This window comes from Nematolebias whitei, chromosome 1 (genome assembly GCF_014905685.2).
Source record: "Nematolebias whitei isolate Nwh7 chromosome 1, NemWhi1, whole genome shotgun sequence".
Taxonomy (NCBI): domain Eukaryota; kingdom Metazoa; phylum Chordata; class Actinopteri; order Cyprinodontiformes; family Rivulidae; genus Nematolebias; species Nematolebias whitei.
In genome coordinates, this window is record NC_056498.1 from 53,169,528 (window position 1) to 53,186,193 (window position 16,666).

General features: G+C 36.3%; 2 protein-coding genes across 2 annotated transcripts in view; one reads left to right on the forward strand and one right to left on the reverse strand.

The window, feature by feature from the left end:
- psme4a (proteasome activator subunit 4a) overlaps positions 1 to 5,391 on the reverse strand; it is a 28,982-nt gene extending 23,591 nt beyond the window's left edge. The window contains exons 1-3 of the mRNA XM_037678694.1: positions 4,791 to 5,391; positions 3,294 to 3,434; positions 3,025 to 3,141 (exon numbers count right to left, since the gene is read on the reverse strand). Coding sequence (XP_037534622.1) covers positions 3,025 to 3,141; positions 3,294 to 3,434; positions 4,791 to 4,987 — 455 coding nt within the window. The 5' untranslated portion in view covers positions 4,988 to 5,391. The remainder of the gene's footprint in view (positions 1 to 3,024; positions 3,142 to 3,293; positions 3,435 to 4,790) is intronic.
- An 812-nt stretch (positions 5,392 to 6,203) lies between these two features.
- The window catches only part of wdr27 (WD repeat domain 27), a 62,878-nt gene continuing 52,415 nt past the window's right edge, over positions 6,204 to 16,666 (forward strand). The window contains exons 1-12 of the mRNA XM_037693197.1: positions 6,204 to 6,338; positions 6,484 to 6,625; positions 6,927 to 7,051; positions 7,297 to 7,410; positions 7,494 to 7,545; positions 7,767 to 7,837; positions 7,927 to 8,041; positions 8,127 to 8,229; positions 9,655 to 9,746; positions 12,887 to 12,951; positions 13,041 to 13,153; positions 13,698 to 13,771. Of these exons, the coding sequence (XP_037549125.1) occupies positions 6,204 to 6,338; positions 6,484 to 6,625; positions 6,927 to 7,051; positions 7,297 to 7,410; positions 7,494 to 7,545; positions 7,767 to 7,837; positions 7,927 to 8,041; positions 8,127 to 8,229; positions 9,655 to 9,746; positions 12,887 to 12,951; positions 13,041 to 13,153; positions 13,698 to 13,771 (1,201 nt within the window). The remainder of the gene's footprint in view (positions 6,339 to 6,483; positions 6,626 to 6,926; positions 7,052 to 7,296; positions 7,411 to 7,493; positions 7,546 to 7,766; positions 7,838 to 7,926; positions 8,042 to 8,126; positions 8,230 to 9,654; positions 9,747 to 12,886; positions 12,952 to 13,040; positions 13,154 to 13,697; positions 13,772 to 16,666) is intronic.

The window sequence follows — 16,666 nt, forward strand, 5'->3', positions numbered from 1 at the left end:
ATGCATACAGTATGGAAATTATTTTACATGCCTAACTAGAGCACCGTAACAAAAGATTGTTGCATACTGATTAAGTGTAAACAAAAAATGATACCGATAGTCAGTACATAATATATCTTAGGTGGTTTTAGTTTGGGGAAACAATACTTTTTATTCAACAAATATCTACACAAACTGACTGAAGATGGAGAACTTTGGTATCGAAATAGTAAAAAAAATAAATCTGGGACCAGTAAATCCAGCTGTCACTACTGAAAATGTGATTACTTCTTTTTACGATAGTTAGAATCCAATACTAGACGTATAACTAAAGATAATACTTACATAATTAGTAAAGTATGGGTGATTCTCTACAAGCAATTCTATCAAAATACTTGGGTTTACCCAGTACAAGCCAGTAACATACAGCCAATAGAAACACATGCACATCCACTCTTGAGAAATAGTTGGAACAAGTGTAAATACAAACTACAATGTTTGACGAACGTTTGAAAATTCAAGTGGCCTACATTTTCTGACCTACTTTCAAAAAAGATGGGAGGAAATCTGACAAGGACCTGGGCTCTTTTATAGCTCCTAACATTTTTATTAAGTAAAGCACGGAAAGCAAACTTAACAACAAGCTAGCAGGGCAAATGATCAACAAAACCCTGTTATCATAATGTGTTCATTTAATCACACTACTTATACTGTTAAAGCACAATTAATGATAGCCAATGTGTCATAAAAAGCAAGTATTAATTCTTAGTAATCAGCCTTTTATTGCAGCACTGGTGCCCCATAATCCAGTTTAACTGAAAAAAGTTGGAAATATAACATAAAATATCCTAAAAATATAGAAGAATCTACAGTTTCTGATAGTTGCGCTCAAGTATAGAACATTTAAAACAATCTTTTAGCTGCAGTGCGACGGTCTCCAATATGAGTCAAATGTTAACATTGATGACATCATCATTTTTGTTTTGTTTCAAACTACATATGGGGTGTCCAGTTTTTCTTGGTTGTACATGCAAAGTATACAAAAAAAAGCATCCAGGTGACTTTAGGGCAGAATTTCAAAATAAAACAAAGTGCTGTCCTTACCACCTCTGAACCAATTTTAACATAATGAGTTTAGAAGAGGAACGAGGCCGTGGAGAACTGAATGTAAAGAGAGACAAAGAACACTTTCAGCACACAACAAAGAGCCAATATCTCAAACTAAAAACATGCTGTGCATCGTCTCGCACAGTTATGCTATCAATGATTTATTTTGTGTACGTTAGTAGTATTTTGTCATTGTGAAATAAATGAGCAGGCAATCAGCAAAAGCAGCTTGCCTTCATGTCAGTTTATGATAAACATACAATGTTTCCATAGCACCATAAAAGAGCACCACGCACTGCTTGCCAAACTTTTGTAGAACCAAAACTAAAGTTTCTTCCAAAAATCAAGCTAGCTGTCCAGTTCACAGTGGTTATCGTTCTCCGGTTATGAAGGGTTAATGTGAGGTTAAACACAGCCCACCTGCTCGTTTTTAAACGGCCCAATAAAGCAAAGTAATGTTTTAATACAACTACCAAAGCTAATAATGTAAATGTGATCCAAGGTAAAAATAAAGGGTTGGTTAATAAATGATAAATTGCGATGAATAAACACATTTACCTAAACTAGTGCCAACACATACATATAGGTGAACGAGCAGTTTACAGCTGTGTGTGTTTAATAATTGACGACAAAATAGTAAGAAATGAACACATTTGTGTTTAGATGTTCTGTTTGACCACATCAGAGAGCCATATTGAAAGATCAGCTAACGAGCGCTGCCTTTAACAAGAAGGGAAAACATCATTTAAAACCTGGGAAGACTACACATTTCAACACAAACACTGGAAAAACTTTGATGTGGAGATGTACACCTAGAAACTGCTACGAATAGCCAAGTAACAAATTAAAAAAGGGAAAACTATTGCACTTTAAGGGAACTTAACATTACTTAGGAAGCATGTGTGCATGTTAACAGTTCCTGGAACAGGAAAAGGGACCAACAGACAACACATCAGTAACATTGGTAAGGCTTCCTTTGTTTTGTTCATATACTAATGTAATTTGCCTAATGTTACAATCATCCACCCATCATACAACTTACATATAATTACTTGTAAATAGCAAGCATTAAGGTTAATTAATTTTAACGAATACACCAAACTCTTAATAGTTGTCTGAATAGCCATGTATGACATATATCACAATATAATTTTTTTAAATGTACCGGTATAAGTGTCTGCATTCAACTTAGCCTTTCCAATCAATTTATTTCAACCTACTTTCATCTCTCCCAGCCTAGAGTATTATCATATTGCCTAATCATAAAAAAAAATAAACTCTTTTATAGTTTCCATCACTGTCATTGGGAAGCTTAAGTATGAAATAGTGACTGAAATTCAAGCCTTCAATACAAAACTGTTACTAAGCAGCAAAGACTATCGTTTTTAAGTTATCTCACAAAATTTTCAAAACACAATTTTAAAGACAGCAACGGTACGGTAATTTCAAAATCTTTACATCTGAAAATATCCATCAAAAACAACCTTTGTTCTGATGTGCAGCACCCGCCACAACCGTGCAACGAGCTGAATGTGATCTTTTCTGTGACAGGGTCAAACAGAAAGGTTTGTGTGCTTGCAGGTTAAAGATGAATCACTGAACACGGAACAGGTAATTCTGACCGATGTCATGTTTATTTTGAAACCTATCAAGGTTTATTTCTACCAGTTTTACAGAAAAAAAGAACGCAAAGTTTTTAAAATGAATCCAAGTTACCAAGAAAAAACCATTACGACGCAGCTTAATAAAATAAACTGTTTTTTTAAAGGATAATTTAACAATATTGACATAGTTTATACTCTTATTTGTATCATCTAGTTTGTCTAATTCGAAAAATTATTAACATACTTTTTCAAAATTGATATTGTCCATGCCTAGGATTGAGGACAGTTTAAAATAACATCATATGGACAGTACAAGTATGAAACTGAGGCGTACTTGGGAAACCAGTTGAGGCCCAGATGCTCAGTTTTTGAGAAGAGAACTCTGTCATGCAGCTCATACAGTGGTCTCCATGGCAACTCAAGGTCCTCCCTCGACAGTAGTTCTCTTTTCCTTTAAGATAAATAAAACATTAATACAGACATCAACAAAAGTTAAAAGATAACTCATCATAAAGCTTCAAAGTTTACATCACAACAGTATTTATTTTCGTTGGTGTAGTTATAAAAGAAATTAAAAATTAAAAAATGGGGGCACGTTCTCACTTGAGGAGGTTGATAAGTAGGCGAGCTAGGCCTTGCATCATGCTGATCTCCAGTTTGGGGATGGTCACTAGCTCGTAGAGCAACTTGATAAACAGCACATGGTCTTCTTTGCTGAACTTTCGTCCATACAGTCTCATGTACCTTAGTTAGAAGTACAGATTTAGGCATACAAAACTGCACAACCATTTGTTATAAAAAAATAAAAACACCTCTCCATGTTACAAAACTAGGGGTGCACCGATTGCAGTTTTCTGGCTGATCACTGATTTCTAAAAAGTCTGACCTGACGATTCCGATTTTGTTTTATAAGCGACACTGTCAGGTGTTATAAGGCCACAATGCACCTTCAATTTTCCAATATTATTTTATTTTAAGAAATGCCCTTGAACAATATCCTAGAAACAGTACAGACTTGTTTTAACTGGCCATGAGGTAGTGCTCTGAAATATAAATGAAGTTTAGACAATTGTTAAAACTAAAACAAACTGTGAAATCGGTTTCTCATGCAAGTATCGGACGATTTTCGATTTCCCAAAATTAAGAAAATCGGGGCTGATTTATCGGTGCACCCCTATACAAAACTAACATCACAAACAAAATCCCTCTGATACAAAGCCAAAACACTACAACAGAGTATCTGGGTCACCCAAACAGCAAACTTTCCATCTCCCTGAGCAAGCAGCAAGTCACCTGACAAAACAATGAGCCAGCACTAAGAACTGAAACGGATTTAAACGTCGGGCAATATACACAGATAAAAAGAAACACAGCGCATTTAAATTATTCAGCTGTCATCCTGAAATATGCATTTGTATGTAATGTATCTTCACTAAAAAACAAACTGAATGACGAAACAGCTAAACAAATCAATGGACCCCAATTTGTTGTAAGATAGCAACAGTTGTGGTGTGAGGAACTGGCTCACTTTCAACTTGTAATGAAGTTAAAGTCAGGTCTAAAAACAAAATGTCACAATCACCACACTGAATTAGGAAAGACTGCTGCAATAGATTACCCTAAACACATGGGGCAAATTTAAAACAAACTGATGAAATCATTATTTTAAATTCAATATGTTGCAATTGTAATACACATTTTATAATTCTAAATGGGTATACCGTATGTAGAGCACTAAGGCAAAGCGGAAACGACCTTCTGTCTGTGGTGTCTGGGTCATAGTGTGCCTATAATCCACAGCACTCATTATGAAACCTGAAAGCAACCTAATCAGACAAACAAACCAAAGTACACTTTTCTGGGATTTAACTATGTGATCTTAAAAGCACACAATGCTACCAATGTTTATCACAAAATAAAGAGTTTGGTTGATCGACCACTGAGCAATCTTATAACAACCAAGCTATCAGCTATAGTAAATTACTGTAACACAAATAACTGAGAGAATCGAGGCAGAACATGTAAACAAAACCAGAAAAAAAACAAAAAAAAAAACCGTTTACAGTTACGCCATAAAACACAACAAATAGCGGTACTTACGTTGAAAGTTTCCTCGTCCAAAACAGAACGCCGGGCCATATTTCTCTAAGCTGAACAGCTCGGCTCAAGTTTCCTTTTATTTTGCTCAAGATTTCATTGGATTCGTCGTCTAGCCTATCCGCATACGGCAAAAGTTTGTTGTATACGATGTCTTTTTGAGGAACAAAACCTAAAGTGTCGGACTGCGCGTTTTTCATATTACAAATTCCAAAGTGGCTAGCTCCCCTATGCTAGCACTTTTTCTTTACTTGCTCGGGCTCTCGGTGCCTGTTCTCGTGCTAGCTGGCTACAATGACTGGATATCAGCTCCCAATAGGTATTTTCCCTGTGGGAGATTCACAAGTTGATGACACGCTAGCTAGCCATTTAGCTTAAGTTAAATTAGCACACTATGCCGAAAAAAACACAAAAATATCAACGTAACCGTAAGAAATACATAAGGCTAACACAAACAACTTTGTAGAAACAAATATAATCCCTTGGTACTGAAATCCCTCTCTTTCGTCAACGTCTTTCTAAACGCCTGACATCATGCTAAGGGTTTAGCTAAAGTTAGCCCCTCACTACAAAAGCACTGTCATTTCCCAAGGACTGTCAACGTCAAACTGATTCATCCAACTACCGCAGAGCTGGCTGACGACGACACCCAACTACGAGTTACCCAACACATACGTCATATCCGCCAGCCTCAGCAAAAACTACAAATCCCAGGAATGCCCCGTATTTCAAGCTTAACGTCGTTAGCCATTCGAACAGGATGATCTGCTTAGGAACGTGTGTCCTCGCAAGACTTTTGTTTGTGGAATGAGCTTTTAATTTACACCAAAATGACAAACCAAAAAGGTTATTGATGCTTTATAAAACAAACAAACAAAAATCACATTTTTTAATGCAGCAGTCGCAACAACAAATAAAAATAATTCCAATGAAAAATGGCAACATTGTTCTGTGCCTACGTGGATACTATACGTGACCTGTCAAATAGATAATAGTCGAAAATAATCTGTGACTTGCCAAAACATACGTGTAACTTGGCTGCCATCTTGTGGTGAAATGAGGATAATTTTGAACTACACCAGGAGTAATGTAATCTACATAGTAGATGCTTAATGGGCCATTTATGTAAAAAAAAAATGTTGTACGGCTCCTATTAAGCAAAGGGGGTTATCAATAAAGTCAGGAACATGTTAAAACAAAAACAATTCAGGTGACAGCCTACATTTATCTGACAGTGAAAGCATCGTCCTAGCTTATAGACGATCTTTGTATGAAGCGGAAGTAGTGTTTGTATCCTAGCAACCGCAACCCGTAACATTTACAGATCTTCGGCGGCCTTTCAACCTTTCATTTTTAAATTGTTTTTAGTTGCATTATACATTCCAATTAACCCAATATCAATCTAACTGCACAGAAATGATAACTCAAAAGCTCAGTTTGACTTGTGATAGACTTTTATCACATCAGCAGCTAGCATGCTGTCACTCATATTGCGGAATACCCTTCAATGGCAAGGAAGTGCTTATTTACAGTGTGGGCTCACAACAAAAGGTTTGTTACTGTTTAATGTGAACAGAGAAAACTTTTGTCTTTCATGTTTAACATAGACTATAAATAAATATCCCTTTTTTTAGCACATGTGGTTATACACTGACATACCAAAGAAAAGTAGTTTGAAGTTGTCTATTTTTCTCAGCCACTGCCGCTAACAGGTCACCATGGTGACATCAGTGCCATGACCTTTGGGAAAAGAAGCAGACCTGTTCTGCTCTGCTCTGCTTCTGCAGATTACATCATTGTGTGGGATATTGAAACATGCCAGAGGAAAATACAAGAGGGTAGGTACAATTCTTTGTGTGCACACAAGAGTGTGTTATTGCAGTAGCCTACCGTTAAGACTTACATTTGTTGTGCATAGAAGTCAAATGAACCATACTGCACTTATAGTTGTCTGAAATTAACTTTTTTTTAAACTGTCATTATAAAGCCTTAATTTGTAATGTCATAGAACAGCTTTAATACTTTAAAACCTTGTAAAGCTTCACAAGTCTGTCATGTAGTTAAATACTACAACACAATGTACCAAACTGCTTTGTTCGTATGTGTATGGTTTTAAAAGACTGATGGTTTTGTTTGCAGGTGAAGTTGCAACTGGAGTAGTTATTGGGGCTTTGCTGGGTGACATTGTTCATCTCACCTTCTGTGTCTCTGATGAACGAGTGGCTGCCTGCTCGGGGTCAAACATATATATTCTCACCACTACGGTACGGGGTGGTTTGTAGAAACCAAGTTTTAAGTATTTCCTCATACACTTTTCAGAAGCTGAAAAGTGCACAAATAAGCGCAATCATTATGTGGTTAGTCCTTTGATTTCTGATTCACTGTAGTACAACTCAGCAGATGTCTTTGTATAATAACTATAATAATTTAATAAAATAACTGAAACATTGCACTCTTGTCTAGCTCATTTGCATTCTTTCAAATGATTTTTTTTTTTTTTCTACATCAGAGACAGGAGGTGATTTGTACATTGACCGGCCACCTGGGACCTTTAACATCAGCAGAGTTCTGTCCCTGGAACAGAAATATTCTTGTCAGCACCTCAGAGGATCGCACATTTAAGGTTAGGATGCATGGATGCCATTTGTTTACTTAAAAATATACATAAATTGTATCCAAGTAGCTCCTTATCTGATTTATTTTCAGGTTTGGGATTTAAAAACTGAAGCGGTTTTTTACCAGTCGTTTGTGCTTTCAGGTAAGAAATTAATGTTTTAAATATCATTGCAGAAAGCAAGTGTGTCTTATCAAAGCACGAGTTATTTATTTGAGGGTGTTCAATCCAGACCTGGACCCTCCTGGTTGACATGCTGTAAATTTACGGGGATCTATTTAAATTTGTATTGTGTTCCATATACGTAGCTGTGGGGAAATCAAAGCATTGACTTGTTAAAAATATTGAATTACTTGATTCTTCAGCATCTCCACTGCTGAGTGTGTTGTTTTTGGAGAAGGACGGACACCTAATTACTGGTTCAGCAGATGGACAGGTTAGTGACTGAGACACATGACCTGGAAAAACTCAAAATCAAAGATTTGTGTTCATCTCAAAAAGCTTCAGGGCACACGGCTGTTTTAGGTTTGGTGCTTTTCTCTTGGCGATGGCATTAAGTGCCACCTGGTGAAAAAAATGGATCTGCTGAAGATGGAAAGAAGGCATCAAGGACGCCAAAAGATATTGAGCAGCTATGCAGGTAATGCTGTCATCTACTGGTTGGAATGGGGATTTTGATAAACCATTTCAGTTTACAGTGCTTTGGGTTGTTTTTTTCTCTCCAGTGGCTGAGGAGCAATCAGCTGCAGAAAAAGTGGAGGTATCAAAACCTGTAATTTCAATGGCTTTATGTGGCCCATTTACAGGCATCAGTACTGACCAAAAAATGTAAGTAAACATACTAAAGCTGCAGATGTTCTAACCTAATATTGAAGGGATCATGGGCTTATTGCCTTCATAAGATCATTTGAAGAGTAGACATAAGCATTTCTCATATTATTATGTGAGCACCTTTAACTAGTCAAATATGAGCAACTCATTTTCTCTCCTGTACCTGTTTGACTTTAGGTCAAGAAAGAACTGATTTATTGTATTTGTGACGTTAAATCATAACTTTAAAGCAAAGTATGAAAATGTACCCTTTTCAAGTGTTCAGTTCTTTTCAATTTGTACAACTTGTATTTGATCCAGGAAAATATTTCAACATCAAATATATTTGTACTGTTATGTCAAAAAGTAAGAAATAATTGTTTATTTCTGCCATTAATATTCTGACTTTATTGTTACAAAAGTCTAGAAAAATGGCTAACATAAATGCCAGATCATCAGGGGTTAATTGCAGCTCATGCTTACATTATGAAAACATCACAGGAAGCTTCAGCCCTATACAATAATAATATTGTTTTCATGCCAGGAAGCAGAAACTTTTACTCCGTTTAAATGTTGTTGACGATAAAAATTAAATGTGTATCAATTAGTTGATTCTCTTGGAAAATCGTGATCCTATAGTGATACTTTCATCATGTTTAGTCTTAATGGAAACTGATCCTTTATTGATTTTATGATTTAAGGCCAGTTTATCTGTAACATGGCACCGTTCAGCTCCTAAATTACTGACATTTGATTTCCCTTAAACAAATATCGTTTTTTATTCAGGTTTCTATTTATGAAATATTCAGCTGACTGTGTTAATTACTTCAAACTGTACAAAATGCTCTTTTTTTAACAACCTCATTTGGACTTGGCTAAAATTTAAAACATTATAATCATTTGTTTAAGTTACTAGCATCATTTAAGTTGACCTATTTTTTTTCCTTTGAATTTTTAGCTTTTAAATGGCTCTGCTGGGATGAATTTGATTTAATTTTTCCACAAATAAAAACTTATATCTTTGGGATAATTTGAGTGATGCAATTATCACATTAAAATGGTAAAAATTGAGACATAATGGCCTTAATTGGCCCATTCTGTACAGAAACAGACAGTCAGCATGAAAGTAATGATGCACTAAAATGTAATTGTCCACATTATATTCTCAGCATGAAGCGTAAAGCTGTAAGTGGAAAGAGACACTGCTCTGCGTGGCACAACTCTTATTTTCCGAGCTTTATGTAGTAAAGATTGCATGAAGTCAAAGGAAACTTTGAAGAAAAAAAAAACTAGTCTGATGTGTATGCCCGTCCACTGGGTCATTTCAGTGTTTTTCTTTAGTATGTGGTTTCATTGTCTTTTCCCAAATGGTATGGAAAAAAATGCTTTTAAGGGAAATCCTATTACATTGGTTTTCCACATGTGTCTGTGTGGCCCCTGCAGAGATGACAGCTGGTTCTGTATAGGAAGCACTGACGGTCTATATGTGGTGGATCTAGCTACCTCAGAACTCCAAGCAGTGCTGTATTTCAAAGGTAGGTTTCTGGTGGTATGATTTCTCCAGCTGTTCTTTTTCTTTGAAATGTGGCAATGAAGGTAAAACTTTACGACTTTCTGGAACAACGCAATGCAAAAAAATCTCAGCAAAACCCTTAGTTTGCATAGATATTATGCATAAAAATCAAAATTTTCCATCTGTGCCGATGCTTTGCATAATTTAATTGAAACTAAGTTCAACGCATCACTCTTTCATACGTGAAGCTACACAGAAACCTGTTAAATATGCCATAAATCAGAAAAAAGACAAGTTACATGTCTGGTAAATCGCTACTTGTGTTATTTTGGGTCCATACAGGTAAGTCCCCGCCCCTTGTTTTCTTTTGAGTGATTCCAACTAATAAGAAGCTACAATTTTGATTGGTTTGCTTGATAAACACTTACTGGATATTACTGTGCCAGCTTGAAAAATTGGAGAATCTAACAAACTAAATATAATTTATTAGGAATAATAAAATTTAGAAAATCAACTAGTCATTAAAAACTTGCCATTATATGTAAATAATTTCACATTAAAAAGTTATAAAGGCAATATTTGTATAGGATTTTTAGGTTCCTAATGATATTAGTGTAGCGCCCGTACAACCTAGCTAAAGAGTTAACCAATAGGTTAGATTGAAATGTAGTACATTGGCCGAGGCCCTGGGAACATTATTTTAAAGATAGCTGTACTAACAGCTTACAGGAGATACAACTTACTGTTTATATTTAATTTAATGGCCTCCACTTAGCAGAAAATTATGACTTTACACTTTGTTTAACCCACTATGAATTTAATTTGCTTCACACATAAAACAGAACAATGTTTTGAAATAATAAAAAAAAGTAAGGCTTTTCAAACATAAAACTTGTAGTGTTACATATCCTGAGATATATTCATACTGTTAAAACGGGTTCTTTCATTTTTCTGGACTGTGTAACATACGTGCAGTGAATTTAATAAAATGTGGACGTGAGACGTTAATTATCTTTGACTCACCACGACAGTGGGTCATTTATTAACAGAATCAAGTTTAACACATCACACATTTACATTAATTGGCAAGAATTGAAAAATAACTACATAATTAATCAGCTTTACAACCAGGAAAACCACACGGCCATGATTTTCCGTTGCTTCACCACAGACATTTCTGAAAACATCTGGATTAATTTGCTAGCAGATAGGAGAGTTTAAAGATGGAAAGTGAAGTTTGTCTACAGAGAGATGTGTGAGGGAATTTGTCTGTTTTAACCAGAACATGCACGCTCCTTCGGAAATCAGCTTGTCCCAACAGTACACTTTTGGTGAAGGTCGACTTTTACCTTTTCTGAAGATAGATCAGTTCCGGCGTGAAGTCCCACTTCGAGCCACTGTTCAGCGTCTCCGTAAGAACAGCTAAAGACCTCGAGAGTCGTGTGAGGTTATCCAAACAGAAGTTATAATTCCCAAAATCGTCTCTGGTTCAGCTTGATTCTAATTCAGCAGCATCCTGAATGCCAGCGTTCTGCATTCTGGAACTCCCAAACTCTCTGCATTCTGAATTCCAAAAACTCTGCTTGAACTAGGAAGTGCCCACATTTTAAAGAGCTCTACTTCCGGTTCATTTGAGAGCCTTTTGATTGGTCGATGGACCAAAGCAGAGGTGTGGTTTGTGATGTAAGGTGTTATTAAAAGTCAAGGAAAAGATTCAGATTGTTTAAGAACAGACAGAAAGATATCATGAAAAAACCAGACTTCGTGGAGCCACTCACCAAGTATCTCGCTGTAAAAGTTAAACATGACATTTCTTTTCAGTAAACTTTCAGTTGACCGAAACTCGAACTTTGACACACTTACAAATTTGCTCACTTCAAAGCAGACGATCAAGAAATTGAATCATTACTCTGTAACGTACTCTAACTTGATTTCACTTTGAATTGAGGATTAAGAATCATTACTACTGTTTAAGTAATTAAAAATGAGTAGTTCACTTCAACATGTAAACATTGTTTGAACTAACACAATTTGATTATCAAAACATTTGTAAATAGTAATGATCATAGAGAATTGTCTTTTTCCACTTGATTAATTCAAGAAAGAAAGTCTCAGGATGGGTTAACCTGTATTTCTGGATTCAAATCAATGAAATGACAGTTTCAGTCCCATATGGTCAGTTTTGACATCAGGCCTAGTCCACTACAAACTCAACCCTAAAATAACCCGTTGCAGGCCTGAATCGATGCTTGGGTGCACGGGAGCTAAAAACAATTAGCTCATTCACTCACTGAGCAAATAAAATAAAAAGCACGTGCATTGGTTTAGTTTTTTACTCACAAATCCTTCAGAGTTTGTGACTGGATCAGAAAAGGTAGATGTGGAGATCCCTTTAATAAGGTAAGTAGGCAGGCGATGTCACACGAACACCGAGGTCCTTTCCAGCAGTAACCTCATTGGTGGAAATGGGGAACTTCTAACTCGTCCAGTAGCTCCAAAGATTAGCTCCTGGTCCACCTTCATATGCTTCTTAAAGTCTGTTACAGTCGGCAACTCTGCATTAACCGTTGTAATGCATAGATTTACTCTGCTATTGTCCCACGTCTGCGTCACTGTGTGCTCTGCCGTGTCTGGTTTTCACAAGGACCCACGTTTCATGCAGCGTACCATTAATCCCGTCCACTCCCATTTGACTGGGCAAAATAAAATGCTTAATCCAATACAAAACAAAACTGAATAAGACTGACACAGCACAACTCAAAGAGTAGGTTATAATCTGCCACATGGCACCATTCCTCAAACAAACTTTTATATGACCTTCAAGGAACATAGTAAAAAAAAATGACAACAGCTTGTTTTAGTCTGCTTAAACTAAATTTTCTTGACCAAATAGAAACTGTTTTTAAAATTATATATTTTTAAATGACAAAAGAGCTTTTTATATTTCATATTTATTCCACTTTTATCACTTAGACATCATTTTTTAAACTCAAATGATATAACTATGAACTTGGTTTAATACTTTAGTTTGCATTATATAGCACAGTTCAAACTGGGCTACATTAGCATAACATGTTTTTATGTTCATTCTTGAAATATACCTGGTTGTATGAAGTGGAGGTTTTATGAAGCTAAATGTTTGACTATCGTTACTTCTTCTAGACAATCTTGACCTGACCATCACCATGGCTGGGTCATGGTCATTCTCCTCAGGGTGTGATAACCATGTGAGTACTGTCTTTAAAGAATAAACATTAAGCTCCTACACTAAGTTGTCCCTTGATTTGACTCTTACTGACCTGATGTTTTGTCTCAGATGGCAGTTTTAGTCAGCTCGTTGTTTACCCCATGTGTGGTCTTGCTGGAGATTTGTCAGAGTGACCTGCAGAGGGTTAAGGACGATGCTGAAGGCTTCTCTGTCTTCCCAAGGTAAACCGGGAGTTTTGTTAAAACTATTTGATGCTCCAGTATTTTATCTTCATAGAGAGACAGAAAATCTTCTTCCTTAGTAAAAGGCACAATCATGCACGGAGACACTTCAAAATGAAGTAATTAATTTTTGTGAAATTATTATTTTTTTTAATTTTTATTAGCAATGCTTTTAATAAAAAAAAAAAATAGGCGAAGAGTAATGAACCTTCTTGATTTGACTTGCAAAACCCAAACTTCTGTAGACGTTTGTTGTTTTACACTTATAGACTGATTTTCTGACCTCGCCAGCATTAGTGAAAAACACAAGTGTGGCTTGTTTTTCGGTTGGCCTCCTGCCTGTAGTGCCCTCTGACTCTGGCATTTCCATATTTACTCACCCTGTTGTAACCACCCATGCCATCTGGATTTCCACGAGTCAACAATATCACGGTGCCCGCAATTAGAGGGACCAATACTCCATACCAGTGGAAAATGCTCATTAACTTCCAGTAACTCTGTCCTGCTGTTTTTTTTTTTTTTCCTGTTTCATGTTTGTTTTTAGTTCTGCTCCACTGCCTGCATCACCTCTGAATGCTGAGTTAAAGGTGAGGGAACCCAACCATCCTAAAAAAAAAGGTCAGCAACCTTTTCCTTCCTAAAATCTCATTAACTCTATCTTTAGTCACACATAAAACATAATGAAAGCAACTCATGACTTTGGTTTAAAAAAAAGAAAGTCCTAAATTTTAAATAACTTCATTGCTGGTTCCTTTTTTTTTTTTTTGCTTGTTTAGTTTGGCTGCAGAATGTCTTATAAACAGTATAAAGTCTGATTAATACAAGAAATATAGCATAATGCTTCATCATTATCTGTAAATATGCTTGAGTTTTAATGAGGGTTGAAGTGGTGTTCATTTTTCAATTCTCATATGCTTGCATAGTGTTATTTTATTGGTTTTATTTTCTTTAATTGCTACAATATAATGGTTTATTGTTGCAGTAATGGACTCATATATTATATATATTTTTGGGTGTGTCATACTTTGTAGTTTGTATTAAGATTCTGCTGGAAACATGGAATACTTGAAGGATTACTGTGTTGAAAAAGCCGGTCCTGCTTTAACTCAGTTGGAGTAAAGGGATTTGTCTATGCCAGACTGTAGGGGATCTTCTGTGTAACTGAGAAGTGCTGTGTGACTGTAGCATCAGAGCAAAAAACCCACAGACATTTACAGGCTAGCCTACCGTGCTCCCCCATGTGCCTCTGTATTCTTAAAGATATTTGCAGACAAATTACACCATAAACCCCTGAGGCTCCTGGAAAGAAAAAAAGTGTTCCTCCTTTGGAAGTTTGGCATGAATCTGAAGGAGTGCAGATTTGGAAAATGTTGCTACAGTAATGGTAAAATGCTGTAGTTACATTTGTGCAATATACAATACGTTACTGAGCACTGCTGCATGAATTAAAGAGCTGAAATAAAGATGTAAATACACTATTGACACAGTTTTTATTGTTTTAATACCATAAATATACATTACACTTCCAATATGTTAATATGTTAATGTCTTCCCTGTGTTAATCATTAAGTTGGTCACTTATTTATAATAGATATTTGACTAGAGCCCTGATTCACTAATAATGTGCAGCACCTGTCTTTTTGTTGGTTTGTTTTGTTTATTTGCTTTCATTTTTGTGCATCAGTTGCAGTCACTATCTGCTTCAGCTCTAAAGTGCATTGAGGGGAGAACATGTTTACATCAGTCGTTTTATCCTGTAAAAAGCTCTCAACCACGTGTAAAAATAATATCTGTAGCCTCAAAAAGTCACGGGATGAAACACAACGACAACAGTACACAATCATAAAGGATGCATACAAATTGAGAATAACAAGTGAAATAAAATGGTGTTAAAAATGAAACATAAACAGCTAGGTTGTAAAGCGATGTAGAAAACTATAAACAGGAACATGTCTGCATTGGTTTTTGCCATGAACTTAGCAGATGTTTGAAGTCACTTAAAGAGGTCAAGGTCAAGAGCTTCAGATCTTTTTGCAAGATATTCCAGGAAACAGGAGCGGAGTAGGAGAAGGCCATTTTGCCTTGTTCAGTCCGCACTGAGGACACTGCATGTAATAATGTCCTGAGGAAGTACCATTATGTTGAACACATTACCTCCGGTCTGAGAGATAGCTAGTGAACCAGGTTAAGAAAAAGTACCAGAATTAGCAGCAGTAGGCTTATTTTACTGCGTCCCCTTTTCTAGAATCTGCAGAATCTAAATGAACAGATTAGATGTTACTGTGCACAAATGCAGATATTGAGCACATGCCAACATAAGCTGTAAATAGACCATATTCTTTGGGTTTCATATTTGTCATACTGCCAGTTTTCAGCTAATGATGCAACTGGTACCTTTTAATCCCACTCTCTTCTTTTAGTGTCTGTTCCACAGACTGTCCTTGTCATATACAATCTTGGTGGTTTAGTCAATGACACAAATGTTAAATATTTGGTCCCACTGGTGGACTGTGTACAGCAGGACTGTGTAGACAGACCTTAAACAGAGTTGCACTAGAAACAGATGTGTTGCAGTTGGTAGAGTTTAGCACTATTATTATTTCAAAATGATTGCTATAAGAGATTTAAATAGTAAACTGCTGTGATTTTAAGCAGATGTGACCATGTGGATATTTGGCAGAGTCTCTTCCTGTGCTTCAAATACTGTCAAATATAAAGTCAGCTTAAATTATGAGTTTTACAGCCCAGTAAAACTTAACAACCATTTTATACCAGCAGGATGTTGATTGTGTTGGTGATAAATTCCAAGTGATTATTGATAAGTAATAGAATCTTTAGACTAAAAAGCTTTTTCTACATATAGTTTTAAAGGCTATTTCAACCAGTGACCAACTTAAAATAACATACCGTACTAAAGTGAAGCAAAATACAATAATTAAATTTGAACTTTTATTGATATAGCTTTTGAAGTCTTATCTCTCGTTTTTTTCCAGTTTTGTTAAGTTTAATTGAATTACCGGTAGTTATTAGTATTTTTATTCACTTTTGTAAGGTGGAACTAAAAAAACACTAAGATGAGGATAAATAAGTAATAGCAATTTGACTTCAAAGGAAACAATTTCAGGTGGCATGATGGTGCAGTTGGTAGAGCAGCTGCCTCTCAGCGAGACGGTTGCCGGATCAAATCCCAGCCAGGAGCCTTTCTGGATGGAGTTTGCATGTTTTCTCCATGTATGTGTGGGTTTTCCCCAGGTACTCCGTTTGTTTGTTCGTTCATTCTCTTCCCCTTGTTCCGAAGTCGGGTCGCGGGGGCAGCAGCTTAAGCAGGGGAGGCCCACACATCTTTTTCCACAGCCACCTCTTCCAGCTCTTCTGGGAGGATTCCAAGGTGTTCCCAGGCCAACCTCCAGCGTGTCTTGTGGCTTATGGAATACACACACACACACACACACACACACACACACACACACACACACACACACTCACACACACACACACACACACACACTCACA